We start from the raw sequence: 23,746 nt of genomic DNA on the forward strand, positions 1-23,746 counted from the left end.
GCTCCGGCTCGCCACAGCCCACTCCCGCTCGCCCCGGCAATCTCTGAGCAGAGCCGTGTGCCCCGCAGCCCAGCCCGGGGACGCCCTAGCGGGTGTGGCCTCGCCCCAAGGCCCCGCCCCTCGAGCCTGTCGCGTGCCGTGGGGGAACGGAGGGGCGGGCCAAGGCGGTGGGCGGGGCGAGGGAACCGGGAAGAAAGGGCAGGGCGGGTGTGCTCGCGCCCGAGACGGGCGCTTGAGCGAGGGCGCGCCGGTGCGCGCGCAGGAGGGAAGCCAGCCCGGGCGGCCGTTGTCGGCTGGGACCGGAGGGGCGGTGAAGTCACCTGCGAGCGAGCGAGCGTCCGCGCCCGTCGCGTCCGGATCGCGCCGGCCTCGCGGGGCCCCCACACCCTCTGCGAGGCTGGGGCCGGAGTCGCCGACGAGGAGGAGTCGCAGCCTGGGCGCCGCCGCCCGCCCGCGCCGGGCCGGGTAGGTGCCGCGGGGGTCGGGGCGCGCCGGGCGGCGGCGCCGGGCCGGGGAGGGGAGGGAAGCGAAACTTTGCGGGCGGCGGCTCCCGCGGGCCCGGGCCCGGGCGCGGGTGGGGAGGCGGCGACGCGGGCAGCAGCGGCCGACGCCATGTTGGGGTCTGTGGGAAACGGGGCGCTCCCGGGCGGCTCCCCTGCGGGCTGGCGCTCGGGCTGGAACCGCCTGGGTCCCGCCGCGCCCGTCCGCGCCGCCCCGGAGCCTGGGACCCGGCCCCGCTGCGCGCTCCGAGTGGTCGGGCGCTAGGACTCGGGCCCGCAGACCGTGGGCTCGGAAAACTTTGCGGGGACTGACTGGGCGTCGGGAGCACGCTGTGACTTGAGCAGCGCATTTTATGTGACTTTATAGGAAAATGGCACCGCGGAGAGTGGCCCTGACGGGAGCAGTGGCTTACAGTTTGTTTGGAGTGTTTTAAAGTGTTATGATCTTTTGCTGAGTTTTTTAAAAATGTTATAAAAGGCCAAGAGCTGGTTTCCGAAGTTGCTGTAGTAGCCTGTACACTCTTAGAATATTAAAGCAATAAGTTGAGGTGAACTTGCAGTAGAAAGGAATTCAGGTTACACCTAAGCAGCAGTTCAGTATGTGAAATTGGTAAATGCCTTCTTTGTTATTTTTTTTTACGTTGCCTGACTTATTAAAGAAACATTTAGACATGAACGTTCAGTTGAGACGTTAAGGCATATGTTACTTTCTGAAGAGTAAAGTGAAGTAGTCCGGTGTGTTGGCTCCTGCCATCATGTATGAGTACTCGGCATACTGGGGCGAGAGGATCTTGTAAGTTCGAGGCCATCCTGGACTACTGAGTGAGCCTGTCGAAACAACCAACCACAACAAACCGAATAGGGTGATGTGATCTTGACGTCTCAACTTTTTTCCATTTTTTTCGTGTTGGTTCCTTATTAGAGTGTTGTCCTTTCTCACTTTCTGTACTCTTGTAGCTTATGGGGGCCTCGGGTTAATTCAGAATTAACAAAGGCTATTTTTAATCACTATGGGTCACGATAGCATTGAGAGGTGGATGGTATTAAGTTGCTTATTTGGAAAGCACATGTAATCGTCCACTCCAGACGAAACTGGTGTACAGCATGAACAAGCCTAGTAAATATTGTTTTTAAAAAGGCCGCTTTATAATTATGTTAATATAATTATGTTAAATGAGCGTAAAGGCTCTTAACAAAGCAAATGCCCTAAAACATGTCTCTTTTTACTCTTAATTTTTTAAAAAGCAATCATTTGTGTGTGGTGGGGGCACACTTGTCTCCGGAGAGGTCAGAAGACAAATTACCAGAGTTTCTTCTTTGCATCATGTGATTTGTGGGGATCCAGCTTAGGTGATTAGGCTTGGGGGCCAGCGCCTTTCTTATTTTCCTGAGCCCCCTTTCTGGCCCTTATTTATTTATTTTTTTAAATTATCTTTTATTTTTGCGTGTGTGTGTGTATACACATGCGTGCTTGTGTGTGCGCGCGTGCACACACACGTGCACACAGTCACGTGTCACAAGTATGGAAGTCAAAGGATAACTTTTGGGAGTTGCTTCTCTCCTTCCACCTTGTGGGTCCCAAGGATAGAACTCTGGCTGTCGGGCCTGGCTTCTGGTGCCCCCATCATTCTTTAGTGGGTAAAGTACCTTCTTAGGTTTGCTGGTTTCCTTAGTTCTTTTTTTAAAAAATTATTTTGCTTTAGTGTCAGGTTCAATTCCATTATGTATATTTATGGTTTTGGACCAAAATTCATTTATTCATTCATTCATTTATTTACTTGTAAGGTGTTACTTGGCTGATTTCACAGGTCGAGCAGTCAAGCTGAGAGTTAACTGAAGTCAGTGACTGAAACCACCTCACATCATAGCTCGTCCCTGTGGGCCTTCTCTGCCCATCTTGTTTCTTCTTTCCCTCCCTATCCTTCTGATTGGAATATTGAAATAACTGTCTCCTAAAACACTGAAAATGCAAGGGTTTGGTGCTGATTGCTTTCTTCTTAAACCATTCAGGCAACACTGGGGGTGTCGTGGTGGAGTGTGCCTGCAGTCCTAGCACACTGAGGCAGGGATGCAGAGTTTGATCTGGGGTCTCAAAACCAAACCCCAACCGAACCAAAACAGCTGCCTAAACCTGTGCTTTGAAGCCTTTCCGCTGCGTCGCCGTCTTGCTTCCTCTTTCTTTCCACCCCCCCCCCCCCCAGGGAGGGGAGGGAGATAGTTGGTTCTCTTCCCCCAAGGCGTCCTGGAAGTGTCCCTCAGGTCTTTAAGGCTTGTCCTTGACAGCAGGCAGCACAGTGGGGTCTGATTTACTTCTGAGAGCTTAACAGAGGCTCAGGAAAGGTTTGAATGGATTCCTTGTGCTTGTGCTTCGTGCATTTACTGAGTTGTAATTTCCGTGAGATAGTTGTTGAATTTCGGTGGTCTTTCCCCTTTATGCTGTGACCTCCATTCCATCCACAGATTAGGTGGCCAGACTATTTCTTTTTAGTGTTTTCTTTCAAAAAATAATTAACTTGCCGGGCGGTGGTGGCACACGCCTTTAATCCCAGCACTTGGGAGGCAGAGGCAGGCGGATCTCTGTGAGTTCGAGGCCAGCCTGGTCTACAAGAGCTAGGACTCTTACACAGGGAAACCCTGTCTTGAAAAAACTAAAATAATAACAATTAACTTTGGCAACTGACTTTTGGTGTGGGAATACAGACTTGAATTGGATAATGACTGACGTGTGATTGACGGAGAGCCGCTGCGGATGAATGAAAGGGTGACAGTCACTGTGTTAAAGTCTGATTGAATATTTGCCCCTGCTAGAAATACTAATGCCTGGAAAATGAGAAGGTTATGGTTTGTATGTGTGCCGTACATTTTCTGTTGAGATTTATCTTTGAAACTCAGCTTTGCATACAAGCTCTCTGCTTATGTAGCAACCCTCAAATGCTTCTTAAATGCTAATTTAAGTTGCAAAACTTTTCTAGGTTAAGGTGTTTTGTAATTTTGTAAGGACTGTACAATTTGGATTAACTTCTTGTCCTCACCTAAAATAAGCCTTTTTTTAGTTTGTGTCCTGAGGCAGGGTCTCCTGCAGCCTAGGCTGGTCTGCAGCACCAGATGAAGTCAAAGGATAGCCTTAGGCTCCCAGTCTTTGTGCCTCTTCCTACTGTACTGGACCTTTGTGTCCTTCCCTACTGTACCTGCTTTATTTGTTCTGTTGGTGGTGTTTTCGGTTTTGGGGGGGAGTGTCTCCTTATGAAGCTCAGGCTGACCTCAAATTCTCTGTCTTATGCTTCTGCTTCCTTAGTGGTGGGGCCACAGGTGTGTGCCACATTCAAGACTCGTCAGTCTATAAAGCACAAATGAGTAGCACAATTTGAGGAGGGCCTGGAAGGAAAACAGAAGGCATTTTAATAATGGCTGTGGGCACACTAGGAAGAAAACAACTGAACAGGGAAGCCTGGACGAATAGGAGTCCTGCCTGGCCTTGGCTCCTTGTTAACTGGAGCCATTTGTGAAATGAACACAGAAGTTTGCTTCTGAGAGCTGTGAAGATTCACTAAGATGTTTGTGTGAGTGCTTGGCACACGGTAGCATCATTTGATTGAATTTCCCACTTACCAACTGTCTCCTGTGGACAACTGAATCCCCGCTGTTCTGGAACCCCACACATGCTGACTTTTCTGTTTGACAATCTGAATGATTATCCTTTGGATTCCCTGAAGGACTTGAAGATAAATGAGCCAAACCAATTTCTTAAGAACACTTACCAGACCTCTGCAGGCTTAACTTCAGCTTTCACAGGCTCTGAACTCCTTTCCATCCCGGAATCACAGCCAGTTCCTGAATTGTACCTACTGCTCTTCAGCCCTCCCCCGTATTTCATGGTGTCAGTTCTGCCCTCTGTTGCTTTTATTAGCATGCCTTAATAATTACATAAACATTGGGTTTTACTGTGATTTCTTTATACATATATATAATGTATTTTTGCTTTGATTAGCTTTTTTTTGCTGTAATACTCTCTGCTTTCTTTGCATACAATCTTGTGTCTCCATATTCTCTTCACTTCATCCTGTGTGCTGTCTCTGTATATTAATATTTTCCTATTAAAAAAAAACTTTCATCCCCATTGCCTGTATATTAAGTCTAAATTCTCCAATCTTACATTCTCTGGTTTTGTCTGTTTTTTAAACTTTATTTTTAATTAGGTGTACTTGTGCTTATCTGTGTGTGGATCTGTGCACGTGAGAGAGGTGCCTGTGGAGGCAGAAGGGGTGATAGTGCCCTGGAGCTGGAGTTATAGGTGACTGAGCTTGGGACCTCTGCAAGAGCAGGTTTCATTCACATAGCCCAGCAGCAGGCCTCTCACAAAGAAGCTGAGGAGAACCTTGAACTATTGATCCTCCTGCCTCCATTTCCCCAAATGCTGGGATTGTAGGCATGTGCCCCCACACCCAGCTTTATCTGATACTTTCTTTTGCAGTTTGTCACCTATTTACCTTACCAGAGGTAACACTCTTGCTCCAGCAAGATGCTGGAGCAGGTGAGTGCTATTACTGTCAGGCCTGATGGTCTGTGCTCACCTCAGAGACCGTATGGTGGAAGGAGAGGAACACTGTTTGCAAATTGTCCTCTGATCTGCACTTGTGTACCTGGCACCCATGTGACCAGATGTGAGCACACACATAGATGTAGAGATTATTTTTTGATGGAGGAAGGTCATTGGTTAAATAAAAAAACTGCTTGGCCCTCATTGGTTAGAAGATAGGTGGGAGGAGTAAACAGAACAGAACGCTGGGAGGAAGAGGAAATGAGCTCAGACTACACAGCTCTCCTCTCAGGAGCAGACGCCTCAGAGAGACACCATGCTCCCAGCTCCCAAGCAGACGCAAGCAATGAAGCTCTGACCCAGGATGGACATAGGCTAGAATCTTCCCGGTAAGCGCACCTAGGGGCGCTACACAGATGATTAGAAATGGGCTAAATTAATATGTGAGAATTAGCCTAGAAGAGGCTAGATAGAAATGGGCCAAGCAGTGATTAAATGAATACAGTTTATGTGTTGTTATTTCGGGGCATAAGCTAGCCGAGCAGGCGGCCAGGGTGCTGGGGACGCAGCCCCGCCGCTCATAGTACTACAATTTTTGAATTAGTACATAGACATACATGCCATCATCTACCCTTCCAAATAGTTTAACCTTCTTTTTTATTTTTATTTTATTTATTTATTTATTTATTTTGGTTTTTCGAGACAGGGTTTCTCTGTGGCTTTGGAGCCTGTCCTGGAACTAGCTCTGTAGACCAGGCTGGTCTCGAACTCACAGATCCACCTGCCTCTGCCTCCCAAGTGCTGGGATTAAAGGCGTGCGCCACCACCGCCCGGCTTATTTAAAAGAATGATTTTACATTTGAAATTACATAATTTCCTCCCTTCCCTTTCCTCCTTCACACCACCCTTGTTCTCAGATTTGTGGCCTCTTTTTCTTTGTTTTATATGTGTGTGTATATCATTATAACACACACAACACACACACACACACACACACACACACACACATATATATATATATCCACATATATGTATAGTCCTAAATACACGAGTGACACCTGCTCTGCCTGTAAAATGTCTCCTTGGTGTATGTGCTCTCAGGGTTGATCACTTGGTATTGGATAACTGATTAGGAGACGTCATGCAAGCTTCCAAGGGGGAAGTAACCATCAGTCCTGCCCAGCTGTGATGCCGTAAACCACAGCAACTGGCAGGGCAAGAGCCCTAAGGGTGCGGGACTGGCATGGATATCTTGATGGCAGCCAGCAGCTCTGATTGGATCCAAGGACTGTTCACCATGAGGGGAACTATACCTGGGCTTCTCTCGGAGGAGAACCTACTTCTTTGTTTCAGGATTTGGGCCTAGATGTCCTTGTGGACAGAATTGCCACAGCTCAACTCTTAGCCCTAAGACTGCCTTTGTGTGTTCTCTGGGTAATTAGCTGGTTCTCTTTGCTTCTCTGCTGTTTAGACTTTAAGTGCACAGATTTTATTTATTTCACGGTTTCTAATACATTGCAGGGATACCAGACCCCTTTCTTACCCTGTTGTGTGTGTGTGTGTGTGTGTGTGTGTATGTGTCAGGTGGGGGGTGTTGTTTGTCTTTGAGGCTGGATCTGTGTCGCCGTATCTGGCCTGGTAGTCACTTTGTAGACCAGGCTGACCTTGAACTCACAGACTTCCGCCTGTTCCTGACTCCTGAGTGCTGGGGTCAAAGGTGTGTGTTTATTACCACCAACACTCTCTTAACTATAGAGACATACCTAAATTATATACACTTACTTGTATAAATTTTTTTCACTTGGATTTTTAGTTTTGAGTGTTTTGTTTACGAGAGTTTTGTATGGTGTTAAATGGCTAGTGACTGTTTTACTTCTTGGAATCCATTGCCATTATCAGTTATTTTATTTGTGTTCACATTACTTAAAACTGTAGCGATCATTTTGTACCTTCTGTCCATCCTCTCCCATGCTCAAGTGTTCTGTATGGGCACTGCTGCTGAGCTATGTCTCCAGCCTGGAGGGTAGTTAAAACTTTACATCCACTTAGTCACAGTGACCTCACCCCAGCTCCAGCCAGTCACTCTAGCTCAGGCCCCAAACTGTTTGCATAGTTATGTTAGGAAAACCTAGATCAAATCAGACTAGTTCTTCTAAAAGTTGAAGCAGGAAGTCTCAGGAACGAGTGTGTGGTCAGTATCTTGTCCTTTTCTCTTTCCTCTAACTAATAACTCCCTGGATCCTCTGCTGCAGCTGTGTGCGTTAGCTTAGCAAAAGAACCACACATCAGGGTTTGTGCCTTTGCTTAGTGGGTTTTGTTTTCATTTTCTTTGTGTTTGTATGTATTTCCTTTTGAAATTTCACTTACTCTTTCAGATGTTAGAATGGTAAATTATTTGTGCCATATAGTCATTCCCTCACTTCCTGCTTTGCTGATTTTATTATATAGCACTTAACCAATTGTACTTTACATTAAAATCCTTCATTCCTGTGCCTTATTCATTCTTTTTTGGTACCAAATATAAATAAAAAGCAAGCAAATCAGAAGTATTTTGAACGATGCTAAAGAAAATGTCGGTGAGCTTGCTCGGTACTTTCTAAGCTGCCAGCTCTGCTGCCTTCGGGCACGCTTAGCTCAGTGTTGTTGGTGCACAGATGTGCTCATAACGTCATTGTGCTGACAGAACAACTGGGCTTTTAGAGAAAGAACTCTTAGAGATTATTGTGACATATTGAGGATTTTTTTTTTTTGAAAATAGGAACTTCCAGGCTGGATATTTAGAATCCATAATTAGATATGGTTAGATGAGTTACATTTGGTTGTCAATCTAAATCTGTGGACCCAGTGATGTGCTTGATGGTGGGGAAACAGCTCCTGTTCCCTTAAAGTTTGGCAGGCCTTACAGATGGAGTTGATCTTCCTCAGGCTCCACCTGCAGCCGTGGCCCCGTCTGGCTCGGTGTCCATTCTGTGCTGTTGGGTATACATAATTGTAGGAAATACTGTTCTTATTTCCAGGAACTACCAAATATTTAGAGTAAATATGTATCCAAATTTTAATGAAAGATTTAGTAAAGTATATGTTACTAAGTGGTTTGGAGATTTAACGATGAACTAGTGTCTGGCATGAGGCTCTGTTGAGGGACTGGTGAGATTTCAGCCAATAGAGAGACCAGATAGAGGTGGGCGTGTCCTCGTGCTGAGTTGGGTGGGGGCTAGAGCTAGTTGCTATGGTAGTCTGGTTTATGTTCAGCAAAGAGAACCTGGAGCAGGTTAGAATGTGGGGTGAGGCTGTAGGAGGCCAGGTCTCTCGGCTGGGGTGTCTGTTTTTTTTTTTTTAAAGAGAGTTTCCTGGTCAAACCTGTAGTTGAAGAATATTAATCTTGCTTTATTAGGACTAACTGTTGGAGACGAGGATTCTTCAGAAACTTGAGGGCCATATTCACTCTCCCAAGTGAACCTTTAAAACTGCAAAGCCTGTGCAGCAGCATCGCAGCCATTCTTCTGGTTCGTTTGTTTTGTTTTTCATTTTTCCCCTAAAATATCTTAAACTGTGACTCTGTTGTTCTTGTATAGCATGATGAGTTTCTTTCTCAGACCTAACCTACTTGAAACCACCTTGACTAACATTCTAGGTTGTCAGAACTTTATTTTTTGGTACTTCAAGAATCCTTTGTACATATCATACTGGAACAAGCCTTCCGATTGAGGAGCCGCTGTCACTCCACATCTTGTTCAGTTGTGTTAGTGGCATGGGTATAAAACTTGTTGATATTTTCCTTTAGAATGTGAGCTGCCAGAGTAGGTACTGTTGGTACTATCAGATTATAGCAAATAATTTTGTTTTCAGGAATGTCCCTGTCTATTTGGAATAAGCACATATTCAAATTTGGGCCTATTGGTAAAATAAAAGCCCTCTTGGCTGATGTTAATTTTAATTATTTTGTCAGTGGCCTTTCCTAGATACATAATTAAAGGTTCACATTGGTAAACTATTTCTGAAGGTAGCAGGGAATAATGAAAAAACCATGTATCCCTTAGAATCCCATAAAAAATATGGAAAAAAAGCCAGGCAGTGGTGGCTCATGCCTTTAATCCCAGCACTTGGGAGGCAGAGGCAGGCGGATCTCTGTGAGTCCGAGGCCAGCCTGGTCTACAGAGCTAGTTCCAGGACAGGCTCCAAAGCCACAGAGAAACCCTGTCTCAAAACAAAAAACATAAACAAAAAACAAAACAAAAAATATGAGCGCATCTAGCTGTGAAGTCATAAGAAAGCTACTTAACTTCAACAACTTATTTTAATGTATGAATATTTCTCCTGCTTGTATTAACATACACCACAAGCATGCCTGGTGTCTGCTGTGGTCAGAAGAGGGTGACAGATGGTTATGAGCTGCCCACATAGTGCTGGGAATTGGACCCCAAGCCTGTGCAAGAACAACAATGCTTTTAACTGCTGAGCCAACTCCCCAGCCTATTTGACTGGTTTGTTTAAGAAATAAGTTCTTATTTTTGTTTGGAGAGCAGTCCTACCATGTAATCCCTGCAGACCTGAGTTAGCTTTCAGTGCTAGCATAGTAGTTGTGTTCCCTACTGGACTAGCATAGATAGTAGCTGTGTTCCCTACTGGACTAGCATAGATAGTAGTTGTGTTCCCTACTGGACTAGCATAGATAGTAGCTGTGTTCCCTACTGGACTAGCATAGATAGTAGTTGTGTTCCCTACTGGACTAGCATAGATAGTAGCTGTGTTCCCTACTGGACTAGCATAGATAGTAGTTGTGTTCCCTACTGGACTAGCATAGATAGTAGTTGTGTTCCTACTGGACTAGCATAGATAGTAGTTGTGTTCCTACTGGACTAGCATAGATAGTAGTTGTGTTCCTACTGGACTAGCATAGATAGTAGTTGTGTTCCTACTGGACTAGCATAGATAGTAGCTGTGTTCCCTACTGGACTAGCATAGATAGTAGTTGTGTTCCCTACTGGACTAGCATAGATAGTAGTTGTGTTCCCTACTGGACTAGCATAGATAGTAGTTGTGTTCCCTACTGGAGTAGCATAGATAGTAGTTGTGTTCCCTACTGGACTAGCATAGATAGTAGTTGTGTTCCCTACTGGACTAGCATAGATAGTAGTTGTGTTCCCTACTGGACTAACATAGATAGTAGTTGTGTTCCTACTGGACTAGCATAGATAGTAGTTGTGTTCCCTACTGGACTAGCATAGATAGTAGTTGTGTTCCTACTGGACTAGCATAGATAGTAGTTGTGTTCCTACTGGACTAGCATAGATAGTAGTTGTGTTCCTACTGGACTAGCATAGATAGTAGTTGTGTTCCCTACTGGACTAGCATAGATAGTAGTTGTGTTCCTACTGGACTAGCATAGATAGTAGTTGTGTTCCTACTGGACTAGCATAGATAGTAGTTGTGTTCCTACTGGACTAGCATAGATAGTAGTTGTGTTCCCTACTGGACTAGCATAGATAGTAGTTGTGTTCCCTACTGGACTCATTCTATGGCTTGCTTTGCATTTACTTATTTTTTATTTATTGGTTTGGTAAAGTCAATTATCTTCATCTAACATCGTCATCAATCTTACTTCATTGTTGTTTTGAGACAGGGTTTCTCTGTAGTTGGGGGCTGTCCTGGAACTCACTCTGTAACAAGGCTGGCCTCGAACTCACAGAGATCCTGCTGCCTCTGCCTCCTAAGTGCAGAGATCAAAGGCATGCACCACCACCACGTAACATTATTAAATGAAAGAGTAAAATAAATATCTAATAGACATTGATTAAACATTTGTTTTTCCTTTCATAATTGAGATTATGGAAGTAAGTTACCTTTTTGTATTAGGCAGATGTGCCTAGGGAGACTTACAACAGTAATGTAGTTCATAGTATGATTCAACTCTTGGTTTCATTTTCTCTCTGTTTTAATTTAAATGTGAAATATAGCATCGATAAGTTTAAACATAAAATACGAAAGTTTGTTCCTTCTTCTTTTCCAAGAAGTTAGTCTGTTTGCTTTATCACCACTGACTTCTGCAGTACAGTTAGCAGGATTTGCTACCAGGGCAGGAATCTTACTGGACAGGCCCAGAGGAACAAAGTCTCTGCTTGATGAAGATTCACTCAAATCTAGTTTGCTAAATTTCAAGTATTTCTTGTTTTAGTATGCTATGATTCTACTTTAGTAGTATACTTAATCTCAAGATAAATTTTTAAATTGTATTTTATGTGTTTAAATTGAAATGTCTTATTTAGAATTAGAATATGCTATGTTTAGTTGGAGACTTTAATCAGTGGCACATAAGATGTATCTTCAGATCTTCAGTGTCTTAGGTGTGATGAAGTGTAGCGTGTATTTGAGATGGCAATGTTCACTTCTTTCCCCACTTGACTGTACTGAATGTGTTTCTGTTGCTTTCCTGTCTCATTCTCGGTGTTTGATTAAGGATGCATCGCAGCGTCTATTTGTTACAGATAGTGCTATGTTGAATATCATGTACATATCTTTATTTGCTGAGTAAAATTTATTACTACTAAATGTTTATTTGTATAAGTGGGTGAACCTGTACATGAGAGTCCCATGCCAGCTCCTTTGGTCCCTGCGATGGAACTGTTTGTTAGCAAGCACCTTTTCCCATTGTGCCATCTCATTGACCCAAAATTTTGTTTGACTGGATATCAAATTGGTGGCTATAGTTGTTTTCTATAAAGTATAAAGAAAGGTGCCTGTTGCTCTACACGGCCATGAATAATATGATAAAAAGTATTTTAGTATTTTAATGGCTTTAATAATAAATGAGTTTGGACTTTCATGTCATTTTAATTCTGTAATTTACTTTCTTACATTTAGAGAGAGATTTTGTGTGTGTGTGTATAAGTGCTTATCAAGTTGTGCTTGTAGAGGTCAGAGGACAGTCCTCCTATTCTGTGTGTTCTGGGGATTGAACTCAAGTCATCAAGTTTGTCAACAAGCGCCTATACCCATTGAGCCACCTCACTGACCCTCTTCTTTGGTATACCATCATAAGATGGTAAACTTTGCTTTCCTTAAGGAGCTGGAGGTGGAGCCTGTGCCTTGTCACTGAGCTGTGGTACTAGTGATACTAGTCTCAAGGAGTGGAGGGAGAGCCGGAGACAGAGAGGTCTGGTCACTTTAGTTAAGGCTTCAAAGGTGTGAAGTCATCCAATGTCTCGTTGAGTGTTGGAAGTACCCTTGGGCATGCTGGTGCCCCTCCGTGTGAAAGACTCGGGAATAGCCAGACTTACAGTGAGCTGCTCATGGAAGAAGGAAGGTTACCTGTCTCAGTTGTGTTTGTCTTTAAATGTTTTCTCTCAAACCTTGGTGTTCTTGAGTGTGTTTGGTTGTTAAGGTAGTAGTACTCGGTTAGTGGGTGAAATAGAACACCATTCAGGGACTTGAGAGAGCTCAATATTGGATCTAGAGATCAAATCTATGATCATTAAATTAGTAGGTTGGTAAAATGTTCTTGTTTATCCTGAGTACATTGGTGATCATGTCAGAGCCTCTGGTTCTCAGGGCTCTCTGCAGCCAGTGGAGGCGTGGACTTTAGTCCTTAGGAGGAAGACGCTGAGGACTAATAGAATATAACAAATATGGAGGGTGACCTCCATATTCTCTGCTGCTGTTACCGGTTGTTTGTTTGTTGTTTTTTTCGAGACAGGGTTTCTCTGTAGCTTTGGAGCCTGTCCTGGAACTAGCTCTTGTAGACTAGGCTGGTCTCGAACTCACAGAGACCCGCCTGCCTCAAAGGTGTGTGCCACCACCACCCGGCACTGTTTCTGTTTTTGTCTACATAGGAAGATGTGTTGGAAGAGAGATGCTAACTAAGTCCTGGAGGGTGGTTAAGAGGTAGCTGGAGTTGTAGTGGTAAGGAAGACAGCCGTGAGATGCACCGAGACATGGTTGTAGTGTTGTCTTCAAATGCTCTGTTTCGGGTGGAAAATGGCTTAGGTTGAGGTTGGAGAAACAAGAGACCCAGGGATGACTGGATGTGGTGACACTTGCCTGTCAGGGGTCTGGGGTAGAGGTGGCAAATTCAGGGCCAACCTGGGCTACATAGTATGGGATCCTATCTCAAAAAACACAACAATTTAAAACAAAAACCTACCAGGTAATTATGAGCCTTAAATGCTATGCTAAATTTAAGGGGAATCATTTGAAGTAACAAGAACAGGGTCAAATTAGCATTTTAGATATCTCTGCCCAAGGACTGGTTTAGAAAGGAAGTCTGGAAGCAGGGAACATGTTGGGAAACATTTGGGAATAATCCAGGAAAGAAAATTAGAGCCTCGGCTCAGGGGTTATATGTATTTTATTGGGAAAATAGTGTTCATGTTTTTTAAGTGTGTGTATTAGGCATTCTGTCCTCCAGCATCAGTTTGAGATTTAGTTTCATGGAATTGTGTGTATTATTTTGCAGACGTAATGTGTTAACTGTTGATTTTATTTGTGCTGGTCATGATGGCACACACTTGTAATCCTGCACTTGGGGGGCAGAGGCAGGAGGACTGTGTGGAGGATAGAGGTTTGGGTAACTGTAAATACTGAAGATACAGTGTGTTTAGTGATTACTTTAGAGGGACAGACTATTGGAGGGGAAAGCAGTATCTTGGTATATTTTATTTTCTATTATAAGAATTTGTAATTTCTGTGTGCTAATTTCTTTTTCTTTTTTTCCCCCTAAAGGTTATTAGTAAAAAATGGTGGATCGCCTAGCAAACAGTGAGGCAAACACCAGACGAATAAGTATAGTGGAGAACTGCTTCGGAGCAGCTGGTCAGCCCTTAACCATCCCTGGACGGGTGCTGATTGGAGAGGGAGTATTGACTAAGCTGTGCAGAAAGAAGCCCAAAGCAAGGCAGTTTTTCCTGTTTAATGATATTCTGGTATATGGCAACATTGTCATCCAGAAGAAAAAATACAACAAGCAACACATTATCCCCTTGGAAAATGTCACCATCGACTCCATCAAGGATGAAGGGGAGCTGCGGAACGGGTGGCTCATCAAGACGCCCACCAAATCCTTCGCAGTCTATGCTGCCACCGCCACCGAGAAGTCAGAGTGGATGAGCCACATAAACAAGTGTGTCACGGACTTGCTCTCCAAAAGCGGGAAGACGCCCAGTAGTGAGCATGCTGCTGTTTGGGTTCCTGACTCTGAGGCCACCGTGTGTATGCGCTGTCAGAAAGCCAAATTCACACCGGTTAATCGGCGGCACCACTGCCGCAAATGTGGCTTTGTTGTTTGTGGTCCCTGCTCTGAGAAGAGATTTCTTCTTCCCAGCCAGTCTTCGAAGCCTGTGCGGATTTGTGACTTCTGCTATGAGCTGCTTTCTGCTGGGGACATGGCTGCCTGCCAGCCCGCTAGATCAGACTCTTACAGTCAGTCACTGAAGCCTCCTTTAAATGACGTGTCTGATGACGACGACGATGATGATAGCAGTGACTAAGGGCATGGCTTGAAATATTTAATTGGGTGTGACTATCTGAGAATCATCAGCTTTGGGGGAGATGCCCGATTCCTAGTTCTCAGTTTTGCTCTAGCCATGACTCTGCCTGAGGAAGTTCTGCCCTTGCCTCTGTATCCTGCAGACGGTGGCCCTCTCTTGCTCCTCTGCTCCTCACAGGGACAGATCGCCAACAGCGGATGAGTCTTGGCTTCTGTTCTCCTTAGTTCTACATGATTTTCTTGTGAGTCAGAAAGGTGTTTATTTAACAGGTCTTGTACATTTTCTCCACTGAAGGAAAAACTAAAAGCACAGGATGATGGGAACACGAGTGTAACGGGATTGATAATATTAGTAGCTTTCCTCGAGCATTCTATGTAGTGGCTCAGACATCGGTGACAGAACATGGCTGGAAGTTCCTTACTTCCCTTTTCTGGATGCCACACGGTGCCTTACTGTGGCAGCGTTGCCACACGAAACACAAAGCCCTACCTTCTTATTTCTCCGATTTAAGACACTGGTGCTCTGACAGGTGGTGAATAAATGAGTGTTTGATGGATATAGTTAAGAATATTTATTTGACAGCTACAAGAAACTAAATCTCCCCTCTTATATGAATACATATTTTTCATAAAATAGTTGTGATTATATTTTTACATCTTCTAGGCACCAAATTATAATGGTCACATATATGTTTAAAATTAACCAGTTGCCTGCCACTTTCAGGAATTTGGTTTGAAATTTATCACATAGAGTGACATATGCCATTAGTTTCTTCTTTCCTAAGACATTTTTATATATGAATTTATTTGCTTTACATTATTTCTAAAAGGAAAAATCTTTTGAAACTCTGGTTTCTTGAGACAGAGTTTCTCTGTGTAGCTTTGGCTATCCTGGAACTTACGTAGCCCAGGCTAGCTAGCCTTGAACTCACAGAGATCCACCTGCCTCTGCCTTCTAAATACTGGGCTCAGAGGCTTCCACCACCACCGCCTGGCAAAAATAAACTTTTTTTTGGTTTAAATCCACGTTAAAACAAGGAGTCTTACGGGAGGAGGGTCTGGAGGAGATCTGAGTTTGACTAGACTCCCTGTCTTCAAGTATTGTCAGTTTTATTGTGAAATTGTCTTGATTGACCGTTGTGTAGTTCATGGAGTTTGTGATGCCCAAATAGTTTCTAGTTTTGTAAAGCAATCATATATTTAATCTGTTTTTGAAATCATTTTGCAATATATGGAAATAGAGCATTGATGTCTCTGTATTGTGACTGTCTGTGAGATTGCTTTGAGACGTGGTAGTTTCTGTTTGGAGGCAGCCATAATTCGAAGGCCCGTTCACTGCACAGCACTGGACGTGCTGTGTGCATTCTAGTCACTCACGGGCTGCGATAGCTAGGACTTTAAATGTGGGAAAACAGGGCTACACATTCTCTCTCTCTCTCTCTCTCTCTCTCTCTCTCTCTCTCTCTCTCTCTCTCTCTCTCTCTCTCTCATTGAAAAGCCTGCATAATTCTGCAGATGTCTTGTGGATGGAAGATTCATTGGTAGCTCACTGTGGTTGCAGTACTAATTTTACATTGCTGTTCAGTTTGAAGCATCTGAGCTAGATAGGTCTCCCTGTAGGAAATGTGAAACAAAAGCACAATAGAACTAGGGCTTGGAGGTTTGTTCTTGTTTTTGTTGGTTTTATTATCAGATGGATTTTTGTTTGTTTCAAAGCAAACATATACATGTAGTCAATAAGAATGTTTGAAAAGGACCATAAAATCAGAGAAATTCGGATGGAAACTTGCTGTGTACAGGAATTGAACAAATTCAGGAACCAGGGGAAATGTCCTGAGATAACATTTGCATTATCAACCTCTATTGATTGTTTTTACAATAAAAATATTTTGCAGCTTACTTCCTGGTTTTCTTTCTTTTTTTTCACATTGTGACCTGAAGATTTTTTTCCCCTTTGCTAAGTGTGAGGTATCGTGTAACTGGACTTTCCTTTAGGCTGCCAGCTCACAAATAATGGCATGGAAACTTCTTACTGATTGTGAAAGCTTGGTCTACAACTTAGGTTTGTTCCTAACTAGCTCTTAAAGTTAATCCATTTATTTTATACTAACCTATGTCCCGTGTGAGGTGTCACCTCTCTTTCATCTTGCACCTTCTGTCTCTGTGTCTCCTGGTGACTCCCTGCATACCTAGGTTCCACCTCCTCTTCCTTTCTCTGCCCAGAATACCTCCTGCCTAGCTTTTTACTCCACCAATCACAGCAGTACACCTTCACAGTGTACGGATATCCCACAGCAGCATTGTGCACAGTTTTACCTTATTAGTAAAGTAATTATGAATGCCAGGCATGTTATAGGCACTAGGGGAGGGCAGTGAACAGTTCATATATATATTGAGATTTATACTTTGGGCGGGGGAGGTATCATTTAGCCCAAGCTCGTCTCAAACTGTGTAACAGGTAGCTTTCAGTGTGTTGCTGAGAATGACCTTGAACTTCTGATCAGTCCTCCTCCCAATTGCTAGGTGCAAGCTGTGCTCACACCCTGTTTATGAGGCCCTGGGCATAGACCCTTGGACTTCTAGGCAAGCATTCCACCAACTGAGCCACAACCCAGCCCTCATAGGGGCTTGAGGAGGTGGCCAACAAAGGAATTGTTAGCAATTGGCACAATTGCTTGTCCTGATAACTCTTACCGTCTTACGTGTCCGAGGATAGGAAAGACAGGGACGAGTGGTTGATGTCCAGTTATTCTATTTAGTAATTCACATTAAAATAATAGTTGGAAAGCTTTGGTGACATCTAATAAGTTTATCAGGAAAGGAAAGAATAAATGCCACCTTACCAGGTGTTCTTCAAGCACGCTCCTGTGAGTTTGTTTGGAGAAATATAATTTCGGGCCTTTATTAACTTAGCAATTTTAACAGCTTTATTTGAAACATACTCCATTTTACCTGCCTACAATTCCTGTTTGCTATGTTCAGTTCCGTGATTCGTGCTCATTGAAGCTGCCACCACTCTTAGGTGTCCTTATCCTGCGCGGGAGGGGAGGCACTCCCTAGTTACTCCTCAGTCCTGGCCTTAGGTGGCTGCTTGCGGTTTCTGTTTCTTTTACCTTTGCTGACCCATCTAGACCCCTAACACGTTCTTATGGTTTGCTCCCATAACATTCATGAGCGCTTAACGTTCTTATTACCAAATAATGTTTAAAATGACATTTATCTGTGTGTGCACGCACGCTCACACATACATGTGGAAGTCAGAGGACAACCAGTGTAGACGATTCTTCCACTCAGGTGCTCTCCATAATGGCTGGACTGACATTCCTGCCAGCATGCCAGAGTCTCCTTTCCCTACCCATTCTAACACACGTGAGCCCGTCATGGTTCTGGTCCCTGGTGATTAGGACGCCAAACACTTTTTTAATATAACTGTTGAGCTTTTTTTTAAAAATATTTACTTATTATGTATATAATATTCTGTCTGTGTGTATACCTGAAGGCCAAAAGAGGGCACCTCACTACAGATGGTTATGAGCCACTATGTGGTTGCTGGGAATTGAACTCAGAACCATTGGAAGAGCAGGCAGTGCTCTTAACCACTGAGCCATCTCTCCAGCCCAACTGTTGAGGTTTTGCATATCTTTTGAGAACTGTCTCATTTCGCCTCTGATGGTCTCAAACTCACTATGTAACAAGATTTTAAAATTATGCATTTAGTTAAGTCCTTTCTAGAACTAGGCAGAAAAGTCAAATTATGTTGATGTAGATTTTACTAACACCAGCTTTGTCTTGGGCATTGTTCTAGAAGATGGCGTCTGTTTTCTGAGTCTGCCCACTAGAAGTCACGGCGCGCAAAAAGGCTCAAATAGGTTTATTGGAAGAGGAGAGAGAAGGACAGAGAGGGGGTCAGAGACCAGTCCCTGGGGACAGGAGTGGGAAGAGATGGAAGGGAAAGAGAGGGAGAGAGAGAGAAGAGAAAGAAATGGGAGGTGGGCAGGGCCCTATAAAAAGGGACCGTAGTGAATGTGCACAGGAGGTGCTCCCAGTGGCTGCAGCTGAGGACCCCAAGGGCAGGCCAGTACAGATGCCTGAATATAGCACACAGCACACTTAAAAGTGGAGTTTTCCCATTGGCTGCAAAGGAAAAGCTCACAAAACGCTGGTGTTTTACATGCCTGGAAATTCCTGCTGAAGTCTGAGACGCTAGAAGACGGTCCCTAACTCCGTTCTGGAGACTCTGAAGGGTGAGTTCTGTGGGTCAGTAACTGAAGTCCTGACGAAACAGGAGGAAGTGATTGTTCCCAAAATTACAAGTAAAAGATGAGCTTCATTAGAATTAAACTTGTGCTTCAGACAGTTTCATGAAAAACTGGAAGGAGCCGAGTGTGGTAGTCCATGCCTGCAATCCCAGCCCTCGGAAGTCTGAGGCAGGGGGGTTACAAACTCCAGTCCAGTTTAGCCATGTGAATTGTGAGGGGCGGGGAAGCAGAGAAAATATTTGCAAATGGTGTGTTTGCTAGGATCCTCTAACTGGACTGTAGGCTATATAAGAAATATATATACTCCTCACCAATGCTCATGCAGCCCTCCAGAACTCAACAGCCAGGATGCAGTCTCCGTAGTCAGCATGGTGAGCTGGAAGCCAGCCAAGCTTGTCTCAAAAATAAAACACCAGAATACCTAAGTTTGAAATAGGTAAATGATAGCCCAGGCTAACCCTCGAACTTATTATGTAGCCAAAGGACAGAAGTTTGGTTTCCAATAACCAGATCATGCAGTTCAAAACTGCCTGTAAACCGGCTTGAATGGACAGACACGCAAAAATATCTTGCCAGGCAGTGGTAGCACCTGCCTTTAATCTCACCACTTGGGAGACAGAGACAGGTGAATCTCTAAGTTTGAGGCCAGCCTGGTCTATAAAGCGAGTTTCCAGGACAGCCAGGGTTACACAGAGAAACCCTATCTTGAAAAAATAAAAACAAAAATCTTTTTAAAAAGATATTTAAACAATTTTGTCAGCTCCGACACGATTTGAAGGGCAGGGACTCCAGACCCGGAGCCTCCCGGTTGGGAAGTTCTCGCCACACTGCTCACTCCAGGGAGGCTCGCTCTCTCTCATGCCCTCAGCTCTCACAGTTCATGGCTGGCTGCTCCCCTACGCCGACCCCTCCCCTCTCCGGGTTTGACTCCTGCCCCAGGCTGCCTAGCTCCAAGATTTTTCAGCCTGCCCAGGTTCTGTGTCCCTGTACAGGTCCCCCCATCTGCACAGACACTTACCTTGCCTTGGTCCACATGCTGGCCCTTAGGAATGAATTGTTCAGAAGGAAGAGTAATGCCTATGGTAATTGTAAAATATTGTCTGGGGTAGAAAGAAGGGAGAGTGAAGGATGGAAGAAGGAAGGAAAAAAGGAAAGGAGGGTGGAGTAAAGTTTGAAAGACTCTCCTCCGACGAAATAATCCGAATCAGACCAAAAGCAAGCTGAATTAGAGAAAGCCCAGGTTTAATGGATGCCAGCGCTCCCAGGTGGCTCTCTGGGAAAAACAAGGGAAGGAGAACCGGGGAGACCACGTGTTTGCTCTCTGGAGGACGGTTTAAATACCCTGTGGGAGTGGTCTTGACCCACTCTGGGGAGGGGGTCACCGCTTGCGGGCTTTCTCAGAGGTGGAGTTTGGACTGAGGCAACTCCCAGGAGGGGGTTTGAAATGGAACTTTCCACTTGAACATTCCAAAATGAATGCCAGGGGCTGGGGTGCCGCTTCCAACCAAACAGGTGGGAGGCGCGGCAAAGCGAAATGTGCTTCTCAAGAGAAACAGCAAATACAAACAAGCCCCATGCAACTGTAGCTCTCCGTGGGCCCTGGCTAGAGTGTGGGACAGACGAGCCGAGCTGCCCCAGACCTGCTTTGCTGGGGGTTCAGGTCCCAAAGAGGATGTGTGGGGTCAGCGGGGAGAGGAGGGGACACGACCTGAGGGTAAATTAGGATGGGCTGCCAGCAGCATTTATAGAAAAAGGAATGCACCTTTTATACTCTAGAGTTGCACATAGGATTAAATGGGTGAGCTGGAGTTTGTCTTGAGATCAGGAGTCGAGGAGATCTAGCATTGACCTTGACATAGTTATTGGGAGTGCCACAGTGCCTTTTGCCAGAGATAAGAAATATGGCTGCTTTAGCAAACAGGAACTTTCCTCAAGCCTCCAAGGAAATGGAGGCCCTTATCCAAATGCCTGGCCTTGGGAAAGGGGCTTTTTCTAGGGAGCAGACACTATATGGCAATTTAAGGGCAATTTTCAATCCTTAAGGGGCCAGGCACTGAGCTGTGCCTGTGTCCCTTTCTGTCTTTGTCTTGCTATAGGGCCTGTTCCCATCATACACCCCCTAAAGGGAAGGTCCTTTCCGGCTCGCTCTTTTCCCATCATACCGTGCCATGTCAGTCTGAAAGAAATACTTTATAAACAAACTGAATAAATGGATGAATAAAAATGGGAACGAAATACTATTTATTATTATTATGTGCTATGTATTATGGAGTTCCTTGTGTAGAGTCAAGGTTCAAGTTATTCCTCTCCCTCTTTGTGACTTCTTTCTTTTGTTTTTTGTTGTTGTTGTTTTGTTTGTTTGTTTGTTTCAAGACAGGGTTTCTCTGTAGCTTTGGAGCCTGTCCTGGAACTCACTTTGTAGACCAGGCTGGCCTCGAACTCACAGAGATCCACCTGCCTTTTCCTCCCGAGTGCTGGGATTAGAGTTGTGCGCCACCACCGCCCGGCTCCAGCTGTGATTTCTTTAAAAATATGTATGCACTATTATAATTGGTTTTCCCACAGATTGGCCAGATAACTCAGTAGGTATGGTAGTTTGACTGTAATTGGCCCCATTAGTTCATAGGGAGTAGTACTATTAGCAGGTGTGGCTTTGTGGGAGTAGGTGTGTCTTCATTGGAAGAAGTGTGCCATTGTAGGAGGTGGGCTTTGAGGTCTCCTGTACCCAGACTACTCAACGAGTCACAGTTCTGCTTCCTGCTGCCTGCCGATCAAGATGTAAAACTCTGAGCTCCCTGTCCAGCACCGTGTCTGCCTGTATGCCACCATGCTTTCCACCATGACGATAATGGACTGAGCCTCTGAAACGGTAAGCCACACACAATTAAGTGCTTTCTTTTCTAAGAGCTGCTGTGGCCATGGTGTCTCTGTTCAGCAGTAGGAACCCTAACTCAGGAGGAGAAGGGTTTGCTGACAACCCGAGGCCCACCGTGAAGCAGTAGAACCCTAACTCAGGAGGAGAAGGGTTTGCTGACAACCCGAGGCCCACCGTGAAGCAGTAGAACCCTAACTCAGGAGGAGAAGGGTTTGCTGACAACCCGAGGTCCACCGTGAAGCACTTCTTGGAACATACACGGTAGAAGCAGAGAGCTGATTCCCGAAAGCCATTCTTTGACAGTCACGTGTGACATGGCACATGCCGACACATATAAAAAAATAAACAAATAAAAAATGGAATAATAAACTAGACTTGCTCTCTGCCCCCATTTGGGGGCCCAGTTTGCCACTTTGTGTATGGTGCAAGTAGAAGCTGCCTTTACGTTATAGGTGTTGCGGTGGATTTACAGGAATGGCCACCACAGGCTCAGAATTGAGTGCTCGGTCACCAGGACGTGGCACTATTAGGAAGTATGATCTTGTTGGAGGAAATGTGTCACAGGGGGTGTGGGCTTTGAGGTTTCAAACACTCAAGCCAGGCCCAGTTTCTCTCCTCCTCTTCCTGCTGCCTGCCCATCCCAACGTAGAACTCTCGACTCCTTCCTCCAGCACCATGTCTGCCTACACACCACCATGCTCCCTGCCACAATGATAATGGACCAAACCTCTGAACTGTAAGCCAGCCCCTTTATAAGGGTTGCCATGGTCTTGGTGTCTCTGCACAGCAATAGAACACTGAGTAAGACATCTGGTAATTTCTTTTCTGGCACATAGACATGCTTTGGTTAAAGAGAATAACAGTAATACCTAAGGCCAGTGTCACTCCTCATCGAGTGTGGTTATTAAGTCAGTCAGATACATATGTCAGCCCTCAAGGTTGAGTCTGATGTCTGTAACATGGAGACAGCAGGACCACATATCTAGTAAGTGTCAGGCCCAGGGTACCACAGCAGGGGTCCTGTTCCTGCACCCAGCCTAAGAAAGTGGCTCTTTATTCAGCTGTGCAATCTTTGTGTTTTGGGGAAGTGAAGGTTTGCATTTGAAGCCACACTGCCCTGGCAGAGCCGCTTTCTGCAATCTTCAGCGGGAAGATCCCAGCCCTTCCTTCCCTTGTTGTTTTCCGGGGCTTCCCTTGCGTTATCTACGTGCTTTATCTGCTTGGTTATTGTAACATTTCAGTTTATAAGAAACCCGTATCGACTGATAATGAGACCTTCCCAAGGAGGCTGCGACAGAAGAATTGAAAGTTCAAGACCAGTTTGGGTTGCATAATGTGAGCCATCTCGTTTAAAAAAAAAATGGAGAAAAAGGAATTGAACCTATGAGTCATGGAGATGGCGCTCTGGGCAAAGGCAATTGCTGACGGCCGATTCCTGGGACCAACATGGTGCACAAGTCCCACGTGCAGACTAAGTCAGAGTTCTATTGCTCTGATAAAATGCCGACTAAGAGCCACGTGGAGAAGACATGGTTCATTTCAGCTTACATTTCTACCTAACAGTCTACCATCCAGAGGAGTCAGGGCAGGAACTAAGGGTGGAAGCCTCGGGGCAGGAATTGATGCAGAGACCACAGAGGGCTGCTCCCCCCGGCTTGTTCAACCTGCTTTCCTATAGCACCCTGCAACCACAGCCCAGGGATGGCACCACCCACAGTGGCTGGGCCCTCCCTCATCAATCACTATGAAGAAAATGCCCCATAGCCTTGCCTACAAGTAGTCATATGAAGGCTTTTCCTCAGTTGTGGTTGCCTTTCCTCAGATCAAGCTTCTGTCAAGGTGACATGACTCTGGCCCCACATCCATGGTAAATGTAATAAAATAACAGAAATTGGGTCTACTGTCCTAAATGAGAACCAGTGATTACAGTTCCACCCTGAAGGGTGAGCACTTCCTTAAGTACCCCATGCTTGGGAAGAGAGCCATCCTCTGTCTATGCAAAGTTGAACTTCCTAGAGACGTTTAACTGGATCCAAGAATTCGCTTGCTTACTGCATTCAAAGGGAATGGTAGATTTCAAGGTTAACTTTACAT

The 23,746-nt window shown here is 44.9% G+C and overlaps 1 protein-coding gene across 1 annotated transcript; it reads left to right on the forward strand.

The window, feature by feature from the left end:
• Positions 1–288: 288 nt before the first annotated feature.
• On the forward strand, positions 289–16,417 carry Plekhf2 (pleckstrin homology and FYVE domain containing 2). Its single transcript, XM_075966992.1, has 2 exons — positions 289–465; positions 13,756–16,417. Exon 2 carries the CDS (start codon positions 13,770–13,772, stop codon positions 14,517–14,519), a length of 750 nt encoding a protein of 249 aa, XP_075823107.1. The 5' UTR covers positions 289–465; positions 13,756–13,769; the 3' UTR covers positions 14,520–16,417.
• The last annotated feature ends 7,329 nt before the right edge of the window (positions 16,418–23,746 follow it).

This window comes from Microtus pennsylvanicus, chromosome 3 (assembly GCF_037038515.1).
Source record: "Microtus pennsylvanicus isolate mMicPen1 chromosome 3, mMicPen1.hap1, whole genome shotgun sequence".
Lineage (NCBI taxonomy): Eukaryota > Metazoa > Chordata > Mammalia > Rodentia > Cricetidae > Microtus > Microtus pennsylvanicus.

Bases quoted from the DNA above. Each gene is read 5' to 3' on its own strand.
- Plekhf2 (XM_075966992.1), top strand. From the start codon at position 13,770: ATGGTGGATCGCCTAGCAAACAGTGAGGCAAACACCAGACGAATAAGT.